Source organism: Coregonus clupeaformis, chromosome 25 (genome assembly GCF_020615455.1).
Source record: "Coregonus clupeaformis isolate EN_2021a chromosome 25, ASM2061545v1, whole genome shotgun sequence".
NCBI classification, from domain to species: Eukaryota; Metazoa; Chordata; class Actinopteri; order Salmoniformes; family Salmonidae; genus Coregonus; species Coregonus clupeaformis.
The window spans coordinates 29343248-29361889 of record NC_059216.1 but is presented as its reverse complement, the minus strand read 5'-3'; the positions used below and the strand labels follow the sequence as shown (position 1 = coordinate 29361889).

At 43.3% G+C, this 18642-nt stretch overlaps 1 protein-coding gene across 1 annotated transcript in view; it reads right to left on the bottom strand.

The window, feature by feature from the left end:
- Positions 1-18642, bottom strand: part of sptbn5 (spectrin, beta, non-erythrocytic 5) — a 57164-nt gene that overhangs the window by 18432 nt on the left and 20090 nt on the right. The window contains exons 19-44 of the mRNA XM_041848046.1: positions 18256-18543; positions 13570-13816; positions 13252-13391; positions 13002-13101; positions 12746-12916; positions 12199-12363; positions 11178-11404; positions 10774-10960; positions 10366-10566; positions 9894-10010; positions 9356-9513; positions 9048-9180; positions 8702-8847; positions 8329-8443; positions 7655-7765; positions 7045-7224; positions 6588-6791; positions 6101-6250; positions 5821-5925; positions 3984-4175; positions 3020-3175; positions 2461-2652; positions 2001-2096; positions 1702-1820; positions 1379-1493; positions 1069-1182 (exon numbers count right to left, since the gene is read on the bottom strand). Of these exons, the coding sequence (XP_041703980.1) occupies positions 1069-1182; positions 1379-1493; positions 1702-1820; positions 2001-2096; positions 2461-2652; positions 3020-3175; positions 3984-4175; positions 5821-5925; positions 6101-6250; positions 6588-6791; positions 7045-7224; positions 7655-7765; positions 8329-8443; positions 8702-8847; positions 9048-9180; positions 9356-9513; positions 9894-10010; positions 10366-10566; positions 10774-10960; positions 11178-11404; positions 12199-12363; positions 12746-12916; positions 13002-13101; positions 13252-13391; positions 13570-13816; positions 18256-18543 (4129 nt within the window). The remainder of the gene's footprint in view (positions 1-1068; positions 1183-1378; positions 1494-1701; positions 1821-2000; positions 2097-2460; positions 2653-3019; positions 3176-3983; positions 4176-5820; positions 5926-6100; positions 6251-6587; positions 6792-7044; positions 7225-7654; positions 7766-8328; positions 8444-8701; positions 8848-9047; positions 9181-9355; positions 9514-9893; positions 10011-10365; positions 10567-10773; positions 10961-11177; positions 11405-12198; positions 12364-12745; positions 12917-13001; positions 13102-13251; positions 13392-13569; positions 13817-18255; positions 18544-18642) is intronic.

The window sequence follows — 18642 nt, the reverse complement described above, 5'->3', positions numbered from 1 at the left end:
GCATTTCACTGTAATGTCTGCACCTGTTGTATTCGGCGCATGTGGCCAATAAAATTTGATTTGATGTTTCACAAAAGTTCTGAACCCTTCTATTCTCATTGTTTCTACAGATTGTAAATTGAAAATATTTTTTTTTGCTAAAAGTATTGTTATATTATTGATCGATTGACTGACTTTTCAGATCACCCAGTAGTGCTATCTGCAGGGTTAGCTCCAGGTAAATATTGCAATCCTTCAGCCATTCCTGGACCTGTGACCAAAAACACACTACAAATGGAAAGTACCAAAACAAATGATCTAATGATTCTGTCTCTTTGTAGCAAAATCTGCAGAGCTGGGAAGATTGTATCCCCCATATAAATAACATTCTATTGGTAGTAAGAATTTTGTATAATAATTTAAATTGAAAAATTCTACGTTTTGAATCCGGCGTCGTTTTGCGTATCAGTTCATAAACACTATGCCATGGAATCGGAACGTCAAAAAACTCTTCCCAACTATTTTGCAATCTATATAGGACGGCTGTCAATCCTTTGGTCCTTAAATGAAACTGGTATACTTTTTTATTTATCACAATTTTCTTTAACCAATTATGGTCTTTAATGCAGGGCTGACAGACAAGTTCCTTACTTTTTCCCCCTTCCAGTTTCCTCTTCCATTTTTACAGTAATGCTGCAATTATTTGGTTGTAATTTTGGGTAGAGCAGACATTTCCATATGTTTTTGTTAGCTGCATGTGCGACATAACTCCACCAGTCCTACCTATGATATCATTTACGAAGATTTTTAACCACAATATTTGTTGCATTATTTGTTCTGTCGTTTCTGGAGGATTACATTGAAAATGCAATCAACTTTCTATGGCTTGTGATATTTGGGAGATGATTTCCTTTTCAAATAATTGTAAGTGAGAGGTTGTAATCTGAATAAAGGGAAAAAGGCCATTCTTGAACATGGGGTGACACAATCTTACTAATTTGCTAGAGAACCAGTTCGGATTTAAGTATAACTTTTGTATGACTGAAGCTTTTAGTGATCGGTCTAATGCTTTAATATTGCTTCTCTCACCTTGCCCCTTTCCTGTATGACTCCAGCCTCGCGTTCAGTCTCCTCATGGCGTCGTATCAGATTCTCCACACTCTCCACATCCCAGCCACAGTCCTGGCCTTGCAGCAGCTGCATCTACAATAGGAATCCCAGCAGATAGGAATTAAATACAATATGATGTGGACATGCTTTCAAGACAACAAGGGTGTATACTCTGAAATACTGTACTCTGAAACTCTTCTTATGACATCTGTTACAGTAAGTCATACATAAGAGACTATTAATATTAAGTGGGTTTTATAGAGAAGGGTTAAGATGAAGCCCTTCCAACCTTCTCATTGGCTCTCTCCCGGACTTCATCCAGTTCTCTGATTAGAGAGTGGATCACCAGCGCTGCCTCCAGCTTCTTCTTATAGCTGCTCAGGTTGCCATGGAACTTACTCCATCTGATGGAAGGTGTGGTGAAAAGAAAATGGGTTTGAGCAGATTTAAAAAAGTGGAAATTAATTATACTACAGTATGTGTACATTACAACTTTTCTGGTTGAATAAAGGCAATTGAACCTGTGAGCTGTGGAAATAGTTTTCCTCTTGAAGGACAAACATCACCACAGTCATCATCATCAACTAATTTTCTCAGTAGGTTGGGTGTCACCTGTCATTAAGCTGCTGTCTGCGCTGTTTCACAGTGGCCAGCTCGTCACTGTCCTGCCTCTCCAGCCGAGCAGCCAGGTTGTTGATGGCCTTGATGTGAGCATCATCCACTGTGACTTCCTGAAATAAAATACACTCAATTAAATTGTATGGGAAGACTTGAGCAGTGACCAAAAATACATAATTGACCAATTCTCCTTCTTGATAAGGGTCACTAAACTCACCCAAAGTTCCAAGACCAGCAGTGTTGGAAAACGCTAGCACTGTACATGTCCTATGTTCGTTCAGAAACAAACTCACCCCAGAGCCTGATCCTCTAAACTCATTGAGTTTCTTCAGCAGCTGGAGCCCATGCTCATAGTCTGTGCCAACATCCCCTATGTTTATCATCACCTCCTGAAAAAGACCAGAAAAAAAGTCTAAAAAGCCATCAGAAATATATATTTTTTCATGTATGTTTTATATTAGCAATATGCAAGACATGCTGATAACCACTGATATCGTGGTAGCTCATGCATTCTTCTCGGAATCCAAAGTTTTGTGGGTGCATTCTCATCTAAAGTCTCACGCTGCCATACTGCCTACTCTTGAAAGTTCCATCACCCATTGCTCTTCTAGGTGGTATGCTCTGACAAAATGTTGTTGTTGACTGAAGCTTGGCACATTTAAGACTGAAACTTGCATCTAATTCAAATGTGCAGAGACTTCTTTTCATAGCTCTTCTAGGACTCCTTCATTGATTGTTCTTGTCCATTCTTACCTTCTGTCTGATCCAGACCTCTACCTGGTCCACCTTCTGCAGGAACTCCAGGAAGTCTCTGTTGTCTTCTAGAACCTTCCCCCTGGCGGCCACGGCTAGCTTCAGCTCCTCCCAGTGTTTCTCCAGAGCTGCAGCACTACGACGAACCTCCTGGGACTTAGGGTGATGCAGAGACACCAGCTCCTCACCAGCCTAGGCCAGCACAGGGGTCAGTTTGAATCAGTTGAAACATTGATACATGAATCTCTATGACATATTATGACTTATTACAAGACATTATAAAGGCTCATACATGCTTATAAGAAGTTATAAAGGATTATAAGGATGGTCCTCTGTAGCTCAATTGGTAGAGCATGGCGCTTGTAACGCCAGGGTAGTGGGTTCGATCCCCGGGACCACCCATACGTAAAAATGTATGCACACATGACTGTAAGTCGCTTTGGATAAAAGCGTCTGCTAAATGGCATATTATTATTATTATTTAAGTGTTACTGAATTATGTACTGTAGTTATCCCTGACAATAAACCCTCCCCAGTGTATTTTAATAACAGCTCATACCAGCTGCACTGAGTCAATGATTCTGCTGTGGGAGAGAATCTCTGCCTCGAAGACTTGATGTTTCTGGAGCAGCTTCATCTTGGTCTGCAGGTTGCTCAGGTCCACCTTGGAGTCATCCTGCATCTTCTGCATACGCTCCAACACCCACTCCTCAGCCTGGACCAAAGACAGAGACAGACAACATGGCTCCATCTACCACAGGCAGACCTTGGTTCAAATAGTAATTATTTTCTATAATTATTTATCTCTAAATACTCCATCTACACTTGATTGAGCTTTCCTGGCGCAAGGGAACTAATGGACTAGTCTCAAAGTGCAAGCCCATCTGGCATTCCAGGCCAGCCAGGCTCAATCAAAGGCTGAAAGTAGTTGAAAGAAAACAAATAGCATTTGAATCATTGACGTATAAAAGAACTAGAGACTGCTTCCAAGATGGCCGACCGTAGTTTTCAACGTAATCTACTCACATTCGCATACGCCGTTTCGTGTTTGTTGACATCTTTCTTACTGCGTCTGCGCACTAGCACTCAGTGCACACTGGACAGACAGCAGTATCGCGCGAACATGCTCTGGGAACTCTGTCAGAGCGTGCTAAGCACGTGGACAGCTAAACAAGCCAACTGGCACTTCCCCTGGTTAGCTGGGCTCATGACGTCAGAGCATGAATATAAAATGTTACTATCTTCAGCTGTGAGTGATGGAAAAAGAATTGGCCTCAGCTACAATTATTTAAATAAAGTTTGTGCACAAAGGTGATGACTAAAGTGTCTTATTAGGAATTTTCAAATGTGACTTTTCTATGGGGCCGTCTATAGGAATTGTCTTTCTGGGCCAGACATCAGTTAAACTGCAGTACCGAAGCAAAACCGTAGGTGCAGTCAAAAGTGTGCTTCTGGCCCGGAACCCTGGCCCCTTGATTTGAACCCATGTCTGACCACAGGTGATGTGTGGTACTGTACAGTACCTCAGCAGCATTGCGGTTGAAGATGCAGAGCAGCCTGGAGATGGCCAACTCCTCTCTGCGTTTGATTGACAGCCCCTTAATCCTGCTTCGCCTCTCCAGGAGGGCCTTCAGCTTGCTGTGGATGCGGCCGGCTTTCTCACGACTGAAGTCTTCCTTCTTCAGTCTCTCAGCAAGGTCCTTCAGCAATGATATCTAAAGAGCAATGACAGTGCCGTGGTTGAACAGGCTGAGACACATACACATAACACTTGATAGTGTATGTTTTAACATAGATTATTAAATTACCATGTTCTTCATTTATTTCTTTGGACAATGTTCACACTAAAAGCACCAACGGTGTCAAAAATGGATCAAACCTTTCGTAATTTAAATGTTTTGTTGTTGATCCTACTGAAATATTAGGACTTTGTCAAGCAACTTGTTACCAACAAAAATAAACAAATGTACCATGATTTCTGTGTTAATATGGAGGAATGAAAAATACTCTCTTTTGTATACTCGTGGTGCCTGAAAATGTGGACTCAATAGTAAACTTTGTGATAAAAGCACCAAATTTGGCACAGAGGTAGATGCATGTACCCTGAAAATACATATTATATAAACGTAATATGTAAAGTGTTGGTCCCATGTTTCATGAGCTGAAATAAAAGATCCCAGAAATACACACAAAAAGCTTATTTCTCTCAAATGTTGTGCACAAATTTGTTTACATCCCTGTTACTTAACATTTCTCCTTTGCCAAGATCATCCATCCACCTGACAGGTGTGGTATATCAAGAAGCTGATTAAACAGCATGATCATTACACAGGTGCACCTTGCGCTGGGGACAATAAAATGCCACTCTAAAATGTGCAGTTTTGTCACATAACACAATGCCACAGATGACTCAAGTTGAGGGAGTGTGCAATTGGCATGCTGACTGCAGGAATGTCCACCAGAGCTGTTGCCAGATAATTTAATGTTCATTTCTCTACCATAAGCCGCCTCCAATGTCGTTTTAGAGAACATGGCAGTACGTCCAACCGGCCTCACAACCGGCCTCACAACCGCAGACCACATGTAACCATGTCAGCCCAGGACCTCCACAGCTGATGAAACTGAGGAGTATTTCTGTCTCTAATAAAGCCCTTTTGTGGGGAAAAACTCATTCTGATTGGCTGGCTCCCAGTGGGTGGGCCTATGCCCTCCTAGTCCCACCCATGGCTGTGCCCCTACGCAGTCAAGTGAAATCCATAGTTTAGGGCCTAATTAATTTATTTCAATTCATTGTTTTTCCAAGTTGTGATTATCATCTTTCAGATGCAATTGGAATGGAGTTGATAGCCCATAGCGTTCCAAAGTTAGTTAAAAGTGTGATGGCACCGGTGCCCATATTGCCTATACAGACAATATCGATGACCATTTTAGGTGGTACCGGTATGTCAGATTAGCTCAATCGCCACATTTCTCAGCCTCTGAGTACCACAAAAACAACACTTTGAATGAATAACAGACAAATGTTCATAACAAGTGGCCATGGATGAAATTGATCAAAATATCTGTTCAAATCATGAAAAACATAAACATGTCTATTTTGATACATTACATTTTTTTTGACTATAAATGTGTAATTTAATAAAATATATGCTTATATGGGGGAATTTAAACTATTTACTAAAAATAAAGTGTTACTGCTTGACATACAGTGTCTCTTTGACATTATTACCACAGTATCTCTTTGAAATTATTACCAATTGTATCTCTTTGAAATTACTAATTACCAAAAATGATAACAGTTGGCGCTTTTAAGCTAAAATTGTGCACTTCACAGACATGGATGATTGAAGAAATTCAGACCTTGTCCTCCTGAGTGCTGAGGAGTTTCTCAAAGGCTTCATGGCGTTTTATGAGTCCCTCTGTCTCATCAACTGACGTCCCCAGATCACTGTTCTTCAGAAGGATCTGGAAGGAAAAACAAGAAGTTGGGGGCATTCAAAACATGTACATGTACTGCAGCATAGGAAAACATTTGTTTTGCTCAAAGTGGATTTAAATTGCACCGTCAGGGGCTTGCACTGCCAATGTGAGTCTTGAAACAGAGCATATATTATTTGATTGACCAACTTTGACCTCTGACCTCTTGTGAGTTGGTGATCTTCTCCATGCTCGCTGTGTCCCTGTAGAAGACCTGTTCCAGATGGGTCCCCTCCAGGCCCCTCTGTTTCCTCTCCCAGTGGCCATGAAGTGAGTCCCTCTCCTCCTGTAGACCACTCAGCTTATCCTGGACCTGGTAGGAGGAAGACACCACACATTGCCAGCTTATTTAGGTACCATTCATGTAATTCCAACTCTCTAATCTTGTATGTATTCAAGCCTCAGAATGCTGGGACAGTAGAAAATATTTGCGCAGAAAACATTGAGACATATATAGGAATACAGGGTATATATATGCTCATACAGGGTGTGTATTCAATTTGTGTGTAATTCTGCTGCAACTGAATTGTGTTTCTGTGACAATAAAGATCTATTAAATTGAATACATTTTACATTTTTAGTCATTTAGCAGACGCTCTTATCCAGAGCGACTTACAGTTAGTGAGTGCATACATTATTTTTATTTATACCTCTCTGGCGTTGTGTCTGTCCTGCTCCTGCAGCTCCTGCCCCATGGCCACTGCCTGGTCGTAGGTCTCCTCCCGGGCCACGATCTCAGCCCACAGCTGCTGGTGCTGGGCCAGGTGCAGGTCACAGGTGGCCACGTCTCTAATAGACTCCTCCGCTGTCATCCCACTCAGCACCTGGGCACACCACAGAGCATAGTCCTGGACCTAGAACACCAAAATAGATTGACGTTAAAACCAACATACAATACATCATGTAATATCCAAATCAATCAGTGTAACAAGAACTAGGAAACTCTTAATGCTGATTTCCTAGACTCAAATTAAGTCTACCTCTGGACTAAAAAGGACGCTCAATGTAGAATCGCCATTGACAGTGCTTATTAGTCCAGGTAAAGGCTCAGAGAGAGCAAACTGAAATGGTGTCTCTAATGGTAACTATAGAGTTTAAGTCAGTTACCGTGTTGAGGAAAAGGTAGCGTTGGCGTGCCCGTTTGAGGTCTCCCTCCCTCTGGTCCATGTGGAGGCGCAGCTTCTCCCAGTGCTCCACCACCTCCTGCTGCTGCTCCTGCAGGAGAACCCTCATCTCTGGGGAGCACAGGTTCAGGGTGGAGTCTGCCATATCCAACAGCTCCTGGAGCTAAGAACAACCCATATGATAGGAAGATTCAGAGGAGATGGACAATGAAGACAGGCAGGCAACCACCACAACTGGCCGGAATGGTAATTTGAGCGACCTGTGCGCCACAAGATTGTGTTAGCCCTCTGGGCTAAAACCTAGGCAAGTCTCAGGCAAGGTTACTTATCACACAGGCGTGGCTCACCAAACCACCTCCATTACAGTAACCACTGAGTGAAATATCCTCAAAGCACAGCTTAGAAAGCCGTAGCTCAATAAAATGGAAAGTATGTGACAGTTTTAAACTATCTACAGTATAACAGGGCTAAAAAATAGCAAAGTTCTGGGTGAACTGATTCTCATTGATTGTATTGTTGTTCAAGTGAGTCAAAAACATTTGTTGACAAAAGTTGTGGGTAAACTATTGATGTGTTGTGGTTATGTTCAGTACCTGCTGCTCGTTCCCTGCTAGCACGTGGACTAGAGCCTCGTGTTTACGAAGCTGCAACAGCACCCCTCGCAGGTCCCTGGCGATGTCATCAGGAATGCTCTTGTACCTCTCCTGTCGTGGTTGCAGAGAGAGAGAGAGAGAGAGAGAGAGAGAGAGAGAGAGAGAGAGAGAGAGAGAGAGAGAGAGAGAGAGAGAGAGAGAGAGAGAGAGAGAGAGAGAGAGAGAGAGAGAGAGAGAGAGAGAGAGAGAGAGAGAGGAGAGAGAGAACACCGACAGAGCATGACTCATACAACCTCAAGAATAACTTATCAACATGCATTTTCTAAGCAGTAGTGACTTTTATTTGCATGAAACATAATTCAATTTTACCCTCACACTGAATTTACATGGTGTTTTTTCAGTGATCATTACACAGCTGACTGGTTGTCAGATCAGTGCCTTAAATGAAGTTAATGTCCTGACACTACACGGATAAGCAGCACAGTAAACATTGTAGGTCAAGACTGATAATTTTACAGAGAGATTAGCTCTCAGCAAGGTGCTGAGCTATTATATACAGTTGCCATTTTACATGACTGACTACATTATTTGCTTGGGGGCTTAAATTCATATTTACTACATTCAAGGCAATTTCTAATTAATCCAAAATACACTTATTTATGCTTAAAATGTACCTCAATATGTCCTAAGGCATCGGTAAGATCTCTGTAAAACTTGTGACACTCCTCGGCTTTGAGTAAACGGTCTTTGCGGTCTTTGGCCAAGTCCTGCAGCTCCTTCCATGACACGCTATCAAACAGGAGGGAAACAACACAAAAACAACCGGCTCAGGTCACCAGGTAAGATCTCTTTAACATGACTTTCATTCCAGTAGGCAAAGCTGCTTGAAATTACATCATCATTGCAACAAGTTAACAACCTTCTAATGATGTCATTTCAACCAGATTTGGGTTGTATTTCATCATTTGAATGTGGATACATGCATTGCTAATTTGTACAGTGGACTGGTAGTGTGAGCAATACAGCATATCGATTAGGTGCCCATACCTGAGTTGATGTTGTATGTCCCTGATGGTGGAAGCCTGAGGATGCTTATGTTGAATGAGCCTATCAGCAAGCTCTTTGCAGCTCCGCATCCTATCAAAACCCACGTCTAACTGCTTCAGGAAGGCCTCAAATTTACCATTCAGTAGCTGTCATGGGAAATCAAGAACATTCGGAAGGAATAGGCATGACTCACGCTCACAATCTGGATAATATTTTACAACTGAATATTTTGGAGATCTGTGCAAATATATATATATATATATATATATATATATATATATATATATATATATATATATATATATATATATATATATAGACAGTAGTGGTAGATGGAATTTCTCACCAATACATGTTCGTAGTCATTTCCGTAGTCCTCAGAGGAGGCTATCTGTCTCTGCTGTGTGATCCAGTCGTCCAGCTCTGAAGACTCCCGTCTGAACTCATGGAGGTGGAGAGCCTCCCTCAGCTTCTGGCCCCTAAGAGAAGGTAGACAACTCCTCTGTTACACACAAGAAACTCAAACATAACATATGTCTCCTCGGGGTGCCTGTAGTTTTTTTTTTTTTTTTTGGGGGGGGCATCAAACCATGATCTCTTGGCATCTTTGTATCAAATGTCATGTGTTTGATTGCTGCAGTGACTTGAGCTCACCTGATTTGGGCTTGGTGTTGCAGCTGGCTCATCTGACTGCTGATGCGGCTGTATGGTCTGTTGACCTCTTCCAGGTTCCACTCATGGACGGCTGACTCCACACTATCCCCCAGCTCCTCCACCTGGGCCTCCAGCACCTCCATCTGCCCCTCCACCGCCTGCAGGACACACAGAGACAGCAGCATTACACACCATGGTCCTCACCGTGCAGCTGCATTAGACACCATGGTCCTCACCGTGCAGCTGCATTAGACACCATGGTCCTCACCGTGCAGCTGCATTAGACACCATGGTCCTCAACGTGCAGCTGCATTAGACACCATGGTCCTCAACGTGCAGCTGCATTAGACAGTGGTCCCTAGATCTGTAGATGCTTTAACCAACTCCTCTGATTATCACGGCATACTATGGTCATTCAGCAGATGGCTTTATCCAAAACAACTTTATCCAAACAACAGAACTGTGAACATTGACAGTGACACATAGTTTGAATACCGCTAGTCAAACGCAAGAGAACAGGAGAATGGGGTAACAGTACCTGATGCTGCTTGATAAGGCTCTGGGTGGCTAGATCGTTCTTGCCATACTCATCAGTGCTGACCAACGCTAGAGTCTCAGAGAGACGGGTTTCCAGCTCCGCACAGTCAAGCAAGATCTAGGAGCAAAAGAGTACAGTGATGAGGTGGTATATGCAGGGTATAATGATTATTGTCTTTCAGAGGTACAGTCTAAAAGAAATGTGAGCTAATGTCTAGATGCTTTTTATAGTGGAGATCAGGATTATACATTGCCTGGCTGGGCTGATGAGACAGTGGATTGCGCAGTCAGATGGAACAGAGTAAATAGGCATTTTAACGTCATAGATTTAGCCGGTGGTAACTTGTGAAGTAGACACCGGCTGCGGTTTTAACCAATCAGCATTCAGGATTAGAACCACCTGTTGTATAATCATGAATAAAACCTCTTTGGATCCATCACAATCAGGATGCTGCTTTTCCTGTTGGCCCTACCTGTTCTCTAGTGATGGCCCTGTTCAGGTGGATGGCCCTCTTGTCACAGGCTGCCTCTAGCTCCTTCCACTCTGTGGCCAGGTGTGTATTCCTCTGCTGGACTTCCTCTCCATTATATTGGCTGGACTTTTCCAGGCTCCGCCCCTTCTCCAGGACCCGGTTCAAGTGTTTACAGTGGGCGTTCACTTCTGCCTGCAGCTCCTGATCACAGAACACACATTTTATTTTTGTCAGGGACTATGCACAACAAATATATTGCACCAGCTTTAGCTCATTTATATCTGTCCACCCTGGGCAGGAAACAAACTAACCAAAAAGACTGGATAAGAGTCACAAAATGACTTGATATAAAATAAAACATAAACGCAATCTAACTTTGTCATTATTTCCTTGTTACCAGACTGATACCTTATGTTTCTGCATGAGGTTGATAGCCCCTGCCAGGGACTTGTCATAGTTTGTGGAGCCAGTGGATGGGTAGTGTTCTGTGATCCAGGAAAGTTCTAGGTCAACGTCATGATAGAAGCCAAACAGAGCCACGGATGCCTCCAGCTGGGCCCTGCGATGATCCAGAGGCTTCTGCAGCGACTTGAACCTGCATTCAGAGATTATGTCTCAAAAATATCCACACTGTTTATGAAAAGGGGACAGATGTTTTTTCTGACCATGTTACCTGAACAGGAAAAACTCTGGTCCCTAGTTAGAGAACTAGGCTAGCTAATTCAATGCATAAATGAATCAACGGATCGATCAGTGGATTGCTTTACTGCTACTAATTACAGATCATATTAATCAGAGTCTTTACTACGTACAGCTTCATGTACGTATCTGTCTCCTGAAGGATCCTCTGGGAGTCAAAGTGATTCGTGGCAAGGTGCTTGGCCCGGGTGACGATGGTGTTGATCTTGTCAGCCAGTTCCTGGGCCTCCGTCTCTAGCTGCTGGTGCTCCTTCAACAGCTGGCGGCTGGAGCGAAGGTCGTGCCCTTTGGCTGCGTTCTGCAACATCCTCTGGATGGCCTCGATCTTCAGCTTGGCATCCTGCGAACAATGTGACTACAATTTACCTTGTCCTCAGGCTCAATTGCTACCGCATATAGACAGAGAGAGCGAGAGCTGGCTGGTGGACAAGACTAGATTATGATACGCATCATAAGCATCATCAACACATTTCAATTCATGGTAAAGAAATAACTAGGTATTTACTGAAAAATTACTTTGCAAAATAGTAATAACATCCTAATAATAACAACCTATGATTGACCTATTTGTTATATACCAGTGGAAACAGTACCGTAAAATAAAGTGCGCAACCCACATTTATCTACAGCATTCTTTCCCACAAATTCAATAGCCAAACTAGATCCAGGTAGGTAGTGTAGAGGTTGTTACAGTAGACTGTTACCTGTAGTTCCAGGTAATGTAGACTGAGGTTGTTAGTGTGTTACCTGTAGTTCCAGGTAGTGTAGACTGAGGTTGTTAGTGTGTTACCTGTAGTTCCAGGTAGTGTAGACTGAGGTTGTTAGTGTGTTACCTGTAGTTCCAGGTAGTGTAGACTGAGGTTGTTAGTGTATTACCTGTAGTTCCAGGTAGTGTAGACTGAGGTTGTTAGTGTGTTACCTGTAGTTCCAGGTAGTGTAGACTGAGGTTGTTAGTGTGTTACCTGTAGTTCCAGGTAGTGTAGACTGAGGTTGTTAGTGTGTTACCTGTAGTTCCAGGTAGTGTAGACTGAGGTTGTTAGTGTGTTACCTGTAGTTCCAGGTAGTGTAGACTGAGGTTGTTAGTGTGTTACCTGTAGTTCCAGGTAGTGTAGACTGAGGTTGTTAGTGTGTTACCTGTAGTAACTCCATGAGCTGCTCCTGCTGTCCGGCCTGTCTCAGCTTGTCTCCTCTCTCAGTCATCTTCCCCTGGAGGCTGACCCAGCGACTGTTAACCTGGGTCGACGTCCTCCTGATGCTCTGGCTCTCATAGTGGTCCTCCGACAGCATCTCCTCCCCCAACTGATGGAACCAGACAACAGGTTAACTTACAGTACAATATAACAGTACAGTAACATCTGCTCCCCAAATGGATGGAAAGCGATTAGGCTTATGGTACAATATTTAACCGTACAGTAGGAGGCCTTCCTCCTAAATCTCTGGCTCTGGTAGTGCTCATCCACAAGCATCTCCTCCCCAACTGGTTTAGTGGTCCAGTTTTACTGAATGTTTGTCAAGTTTACTATCGCATTGTTAAGAAGTGGGAGCAACAAACAGTGAACAGACTTTTTATCTTTATAGTACTTTTTTTTTGTAGTTTCACCATGACTCGAACAGATGAGAGAAGATGTCATTATGAGCCATGAGGTATAAAAAGGATTGAATGGTGAAAGCCCTGTGATACCTGTGTGAGTCTGTCTAGCCACACTTGGTTAGCTTGCATCTCTTTCTCAGCTGCTTCATGTCTCTTCAGCTTGCGGAGGATATTGGTAGGGTCACGGTACGACTCGTCTTCAGCTATCTTGAATTTCTCTTCCATCCACAACAGCATTTCCTCCGCATCTCTCTTGAACTCCTGATGACAAACGCACACAAAATGTTCAAGCGCTTAACTGCCATTGTAAAGGTACACAAAATGTGTGTTTCTGTGTCAAATGTACCTGATACTTATGTGAATCAAGCAGGAGGTTCCGTCTTTGTTTGCAGCTCTCTCCAAGCTTCGTATTGCGCTCTTGAATGTTCTGTGACCTCTCCTGTATTCTAGAAAGTCATTAAAAAATTTTTTTGACCATAACACAAAGATCATATCAATATTTTTTTAATAATTTGGACAATACATTGTTCACTGCAACACATTTCCTATACATTTGGGGAAAATGTCTCCAAACTGGTCATCAACATAGGTCTTACTGTTTGGCAGCAAAGTGTCGTTTGTTGATGAGTTCCTTGCTCTTGTCTTGGAAGAGGCTGATCTGTTGGTCCAGAGCCTTCAGCAGGCCCTCTAGTTCCTCCTGTCTGCCCAACAGACTGTGGACGTTGTCTACAGAGTCCTGAGCACAGAGAGAGAGACAAACACAATGGATGAGAACAGAAGTGGCCTTACCTGGACAACAAACACACACACACACACACACACACACACAAAGACACATCCATCGCAACATACCATAGGGCTTATTATAATATTTTCATTAACTGTATAACCATGTAAAGTATATTGTATCTTACCCCCAGGTCTTTGACCTTCAGCCTGGCCTCATGCCCAGACAGGGCTGCCTCGATACGGTCAGCCTCCTGGTTCAGCTTCTGTAGCTCCACCCCCTGTTCCAGTCTCCTGTTCCTACTGCCCCACAGTTTGTCCAGCTTGGTCCACTCCTGGCTCAGCTTACCCAGCGTCTGCTGGATGTCCTTCACACCTCGGTTTCCCCTTGATTGTTCCTCAAGAGACTTTCCAAGTTTCTCCATGTCTTTCATCCTTTTTAGTTAGAAGAAAACAAATACATTACTGTGACATTTACAAAAAATGATTCACACATAGTGCCTTAAAAAAAGTATTCATCCCCCAACACTTTTAACCATATTTTGTCTCAGATTCAGAATTTGAGGATTTATTTCCACAAAGCCTTGAGCACCAATTTGCTCAGGCGCAATATATTACCTCAATAAGTCACACAATGTGTTGAAGGACTCCACCTGTGTAAGAAATTAGTGGATCACCTGCTTTAAATTAATCTGTGAGCATAAATACCACTCTCTCTGTATGGTCCCAAAGTATGGTAGAGACTTTCAAAAGAAAGAATCAAAATGAAAACGAAAGAGCATTCTAAGCAAGTCAGGGACATATCCTTGCCCGCAAAGAGCACATCCTTCCCCCCAAAGAGTTTGCAAAATGTCACCTAAAAGATACTGCAGTTATGTGGCAGAACGTCTTGTGGTCTGATGAGACTAAAGTGCAACTTTTTGGCCTGAACGCTAAGCGGTATGTGTGGCACAAGTCAAACACTGCACACCAGCCAGGAAACACCATCCCCACCGTAAAGTATGGTGGTGGAAGCGTCATGTTATGCGTCATGGGATGCTTTTCAGTAGCAGGGACTGGCAATAGTCAGGAGTGATGGGAGGATGAATGGCACACAATACAAAGACATCCTAGATAAAAAACCTGCGCCCCTCTGCCATAAAACTCAAACTGCAGAAGAAGTTTGTCTTTCAACAGGACAATGATCCAAAGCACACTGCCAGAGCAACACTGGAGTGGCTTAAAATGAAGAAAATACAGTGGGGAAAAAAGGATTTAGTCAGCCACCAATTGTGCAAGTTCTCCCACTTAAAAATATGAGAGAGGCCTGTAATTTTCATCATAGGTACACGTCAACTATGACAGACAAATTGAGAAAAAAAATTCTCCAGAAAATCACATTGTAGGATTTCTTATGAATTTATTTGCAAATTATGGTGGAAAATAAGTATTTGGTCACCTACAAACAAGCAAGATTTCTGGCTCTCACAGACCTGTAACTTCTTCTTTAAGAGGCTCCTCTGTCCTCCACTCGTTACCTGTATTAATGGCACCTGTTTGAACTTGTTATCAGTATAAAAGACACCTGTCCACAACCTCAAACAGTCACACTCCAAACTCCACTATGGCCAAGACCAAAGAGCTGTCAAAGGACACCAGAAACAAAATTGTAGACCTGCACCAGGCTGGGAAGACTGAATCTGCAATAGGTAAGCAGCTTGGTTTGAAGAAATCAACTGTGGGAACAATTATTAGGAAATGGAAGACATACAAGACCACTGATAATCTCCCTCGATCTGGGGCTCCACGCAAGATCTCACCCCGTGGGGTCAAAATGATCACAAGAACGGTGAGCAAAAATCCCAGAACCACACGGGGGGACCTAGTGAATGACCTGCAGAAGCTGGGACCAAAGTAACAAAGCCTACCATCAGTAACACACTACGCTGCCAGGGACTCAAATCCTGCAGTGCCAGACGTGTCCCCCTGCTTAAGCCAGTACATGTCCAGGCCCGTCTGAAGTTTGCTAGAGTGCATTTGGATGATCCAGAAGAGGATTGGGAGAATGTCATATGGTCAGATGAAACCAAAATATAACTTTTTGGTAAAAACTCAACTTGTCGTGTTTGGAGGACAAAGAATGCTGAGTTGCATCCAAAGAACACCATACCTACTGTGAAGCATGGGGGTGGAAACATCATGCTTTGGGGCTGTTTTTCTGCAAAGGGACCAGGACGACTGATCCGTGTAAAGGAAAGAATGAATGGGGCCATGTATCGTGAGATTTTGAGTGAAAACCTCCTTCCATCAGCAAGGGCATTGAAGATGAAACGTGGCTGGGTCTTTCAGGATGACAATGATCCCAAACACACCGCCCGGGCAACGAAGGAGTGGCTTCGTAAGAAGCATTTCAAGGTCCTGGAGTGGCCTAGCCAGTCTCCAGATCTCAACCCCATAGAAAATCTTTGGAGGGGAGTTGAAAGTCCGTGTTGCCCAGCGACAGCCCCAAAACATCACTGCTCTAGAGGAGATCTGCATGGAGGAATGGGCCAAAATACCAGCAACAGTGTGTGAAAACCTTGTGAAGACTTACAGAAAACGTTTGACCTGTGTCATTGCCAACAAAGGGTATATAACAAAGTATTGAGAAACTTTTGTTATTGACCAAATACTTATTTTCCACCATCATTTGCAAATAAATTAATAAAAAATCATTTTTTTCTCATTTTGTCTGTCATAGTTGACGTGTACCTATGATGAAAATTACAGGCCTCTCTCATCTTTTTAAGTGGGAGAACTTGCACAATTGGTGGCTGACTAAATACTTTTTTCCCCACTGTAGATGCTCCATCACTGTGTGCAAAGTTTAGAGACTTATACGAAAAGACTACAGGCTTTAATAACTGCCAGAGGTGGTTCAACCAAGTACTGACCCAGGAGAACGTATGGCTCACAAATACAAATTCCCAATCCAATGCATCAAAATCCCAGGCTGTGAGACTCTTAAATGTGAAAAAGGGGGATAGGGGCTGAATACTGTATGTTTTCCCTGCATCATGAATATGTCTGTAAGAAACTAAATAAAGGACAGTACAAAAAACACTGTGTATGATTTCCTATTGTCTCATCATAAACTAGCCTTCTCCTACTAAATTATCTTAGAAACACTGCTTACCTGAGAAATAGTTGCACTGAATACATCATCAGATACCTCCATGTCCCAGCATGCAGCACATACAGTGAGGGAAAAAAGTATTTGATGCCATGCTGATTTTGTACGTTTGCCCACTGACAAAGAAATGATCAGTCTATAATTTTAATGGTATGTTTATTTGAACAGTGAGAGACAGAATAACAACCATCCAGATAAACGCATGTCAAAAATGTTATAAATTGATTTGCATTTTAATGAGGGAAATAAGTATTTGACCCCCTCTCAATCAGAAAAATGTCTGCCTCCCAGGTCTCTTTTATACAGGTAACGAGCTGAGATTAGGAGCACAGGAGTGCTCCTAATCTCAGTTTGTTACCTGTATAAAAGACACCTGTCCACAGAAGCAATCAATCAATCAGATTCCAGACTCTCCACCATGGCCAAGACCAAACAGCTCTCCAAGGATGTCAGGGACAAGATTGTAGACCTACACAAGGCTGGAATGGGCTACAAGACCATCGCCAAGCAGCTTGGTGAGAAGGTGACAACAGTTGGTAGATGGAAGAAACACAAAAGACTCTGTCAATCTACCTCGGCCTGGGGCTCCATGCAAGATCTCACCTTGTGGAGTTGCAATGTTCATGAGAACGGTGAGGAATCAGCCCAGAACTACACAGGAGGATCTTGTCAATGCTCTCAAGGCAGCTGGGACCATAGTTACCAAGAAAACAATTGGTAACACACTACGCCGTGAAGGACTGAAATCCTACAGCGCCCACAAGGTCCCCCTGCTCAAGAAAGCACATATTCAGGCCCGTCTGAAGTTTGCCAATGAACATCTGAATGATTCAGAGGAGAACTGGGTGAAGGTGTGGTCAGATGAGACCAAAATGGAGCTCTTTGGCATCAACTCAACTCGCCGTGTTTGGAGGAGGAGGAATGCTGCCTATGACCCCAAGAACACCATCCCCACCGTCAAACATGGAGGTGGGAACATTATGCTTTGGGACAGGACAACTTCACCGCATCAAAGGGACGATGGACGGGGCCATGTACCGTCAAATCTTGGGTGAGAACCTCCTTCCCTCAGCCAGGGCATTGAAAATGGGTCGTGAATGGGTATTCCAGCATGACAATGACCCAAAACATACGGCCAAGGAAACAAAGGAGTGGCTCAAGAAGAAGCACATTAAGGTCCTGGAGTGGCCTAGCCAGTCTCCAGACCTTAATCCCATAGAAAATATGTGGAGGGAGCTGAAGGTTCGAGTTGCCAAACGTCAGCCTCGAAACCTTAATGACTTGGAGAAGATCTGCAAAGAGGAGTGGAACAAAATCCCTCCTGAGATGTGTGCAAACCTGGTGGCCAACTACAAGAAACGTCTGACCTCTGTGATTGCCAACAAGGGTTTTGCCACCAAGTACTAAGTCATGTTTTGCAGAGGGGTCAAATACTTATTTCCCTCATTAAAATGCAAATCAATTCATAACATTTTTGACATGCGTTTTTCTGGATTTTTTTGTTGTTATTCTGTCTCTCACTGTTCAAATAAATCTACCATTAAAATTATAGACTGATCATTTCTTTGTCAGTGGGCAAACTTACAAAATCAGCAGGGGATCAAATACTTTTTTCCCTCACTGTAACATACTATTATAAAACACAGGTGTACTTTCCAGAAAGGAAAGAACCTAAATTAGTTTGATCTACTGTACCAAAATAACAAAACTCCTTCTGTCTCACCTCTCCCTCTGCTCGTCGATCTCTATCCTCAGATCCTGGTTGTCCTTCAGGAGGGTCTGAGCGGAGGTCACGTCCGAGGCTGTGTCGTCCTCCAGTAGGCGGTCCTGGACGGCCCCGGCCCACAGCAGCAGGTCCCTGGTCTCCTGCTGAAACAGCTGCAGCCGCTTGGCCTCCTCCAGAAGCCTCTGTCTCTCTGAGGCCTGGCCCTTCACCTGCTGCAGCAGAGCCTCCAGGCCCCGCACCTCCTCCATGATGGCTGCAGCCTCCGCTGGGCTGCAGTCCTGCTTCCTGGTTCATACACACATGTAGAACATGAATGAATGGAAGGATGAATAACTAACTGGCATTACATTAAAAACCATCAACAATAACAGTATAAAGTCTTGG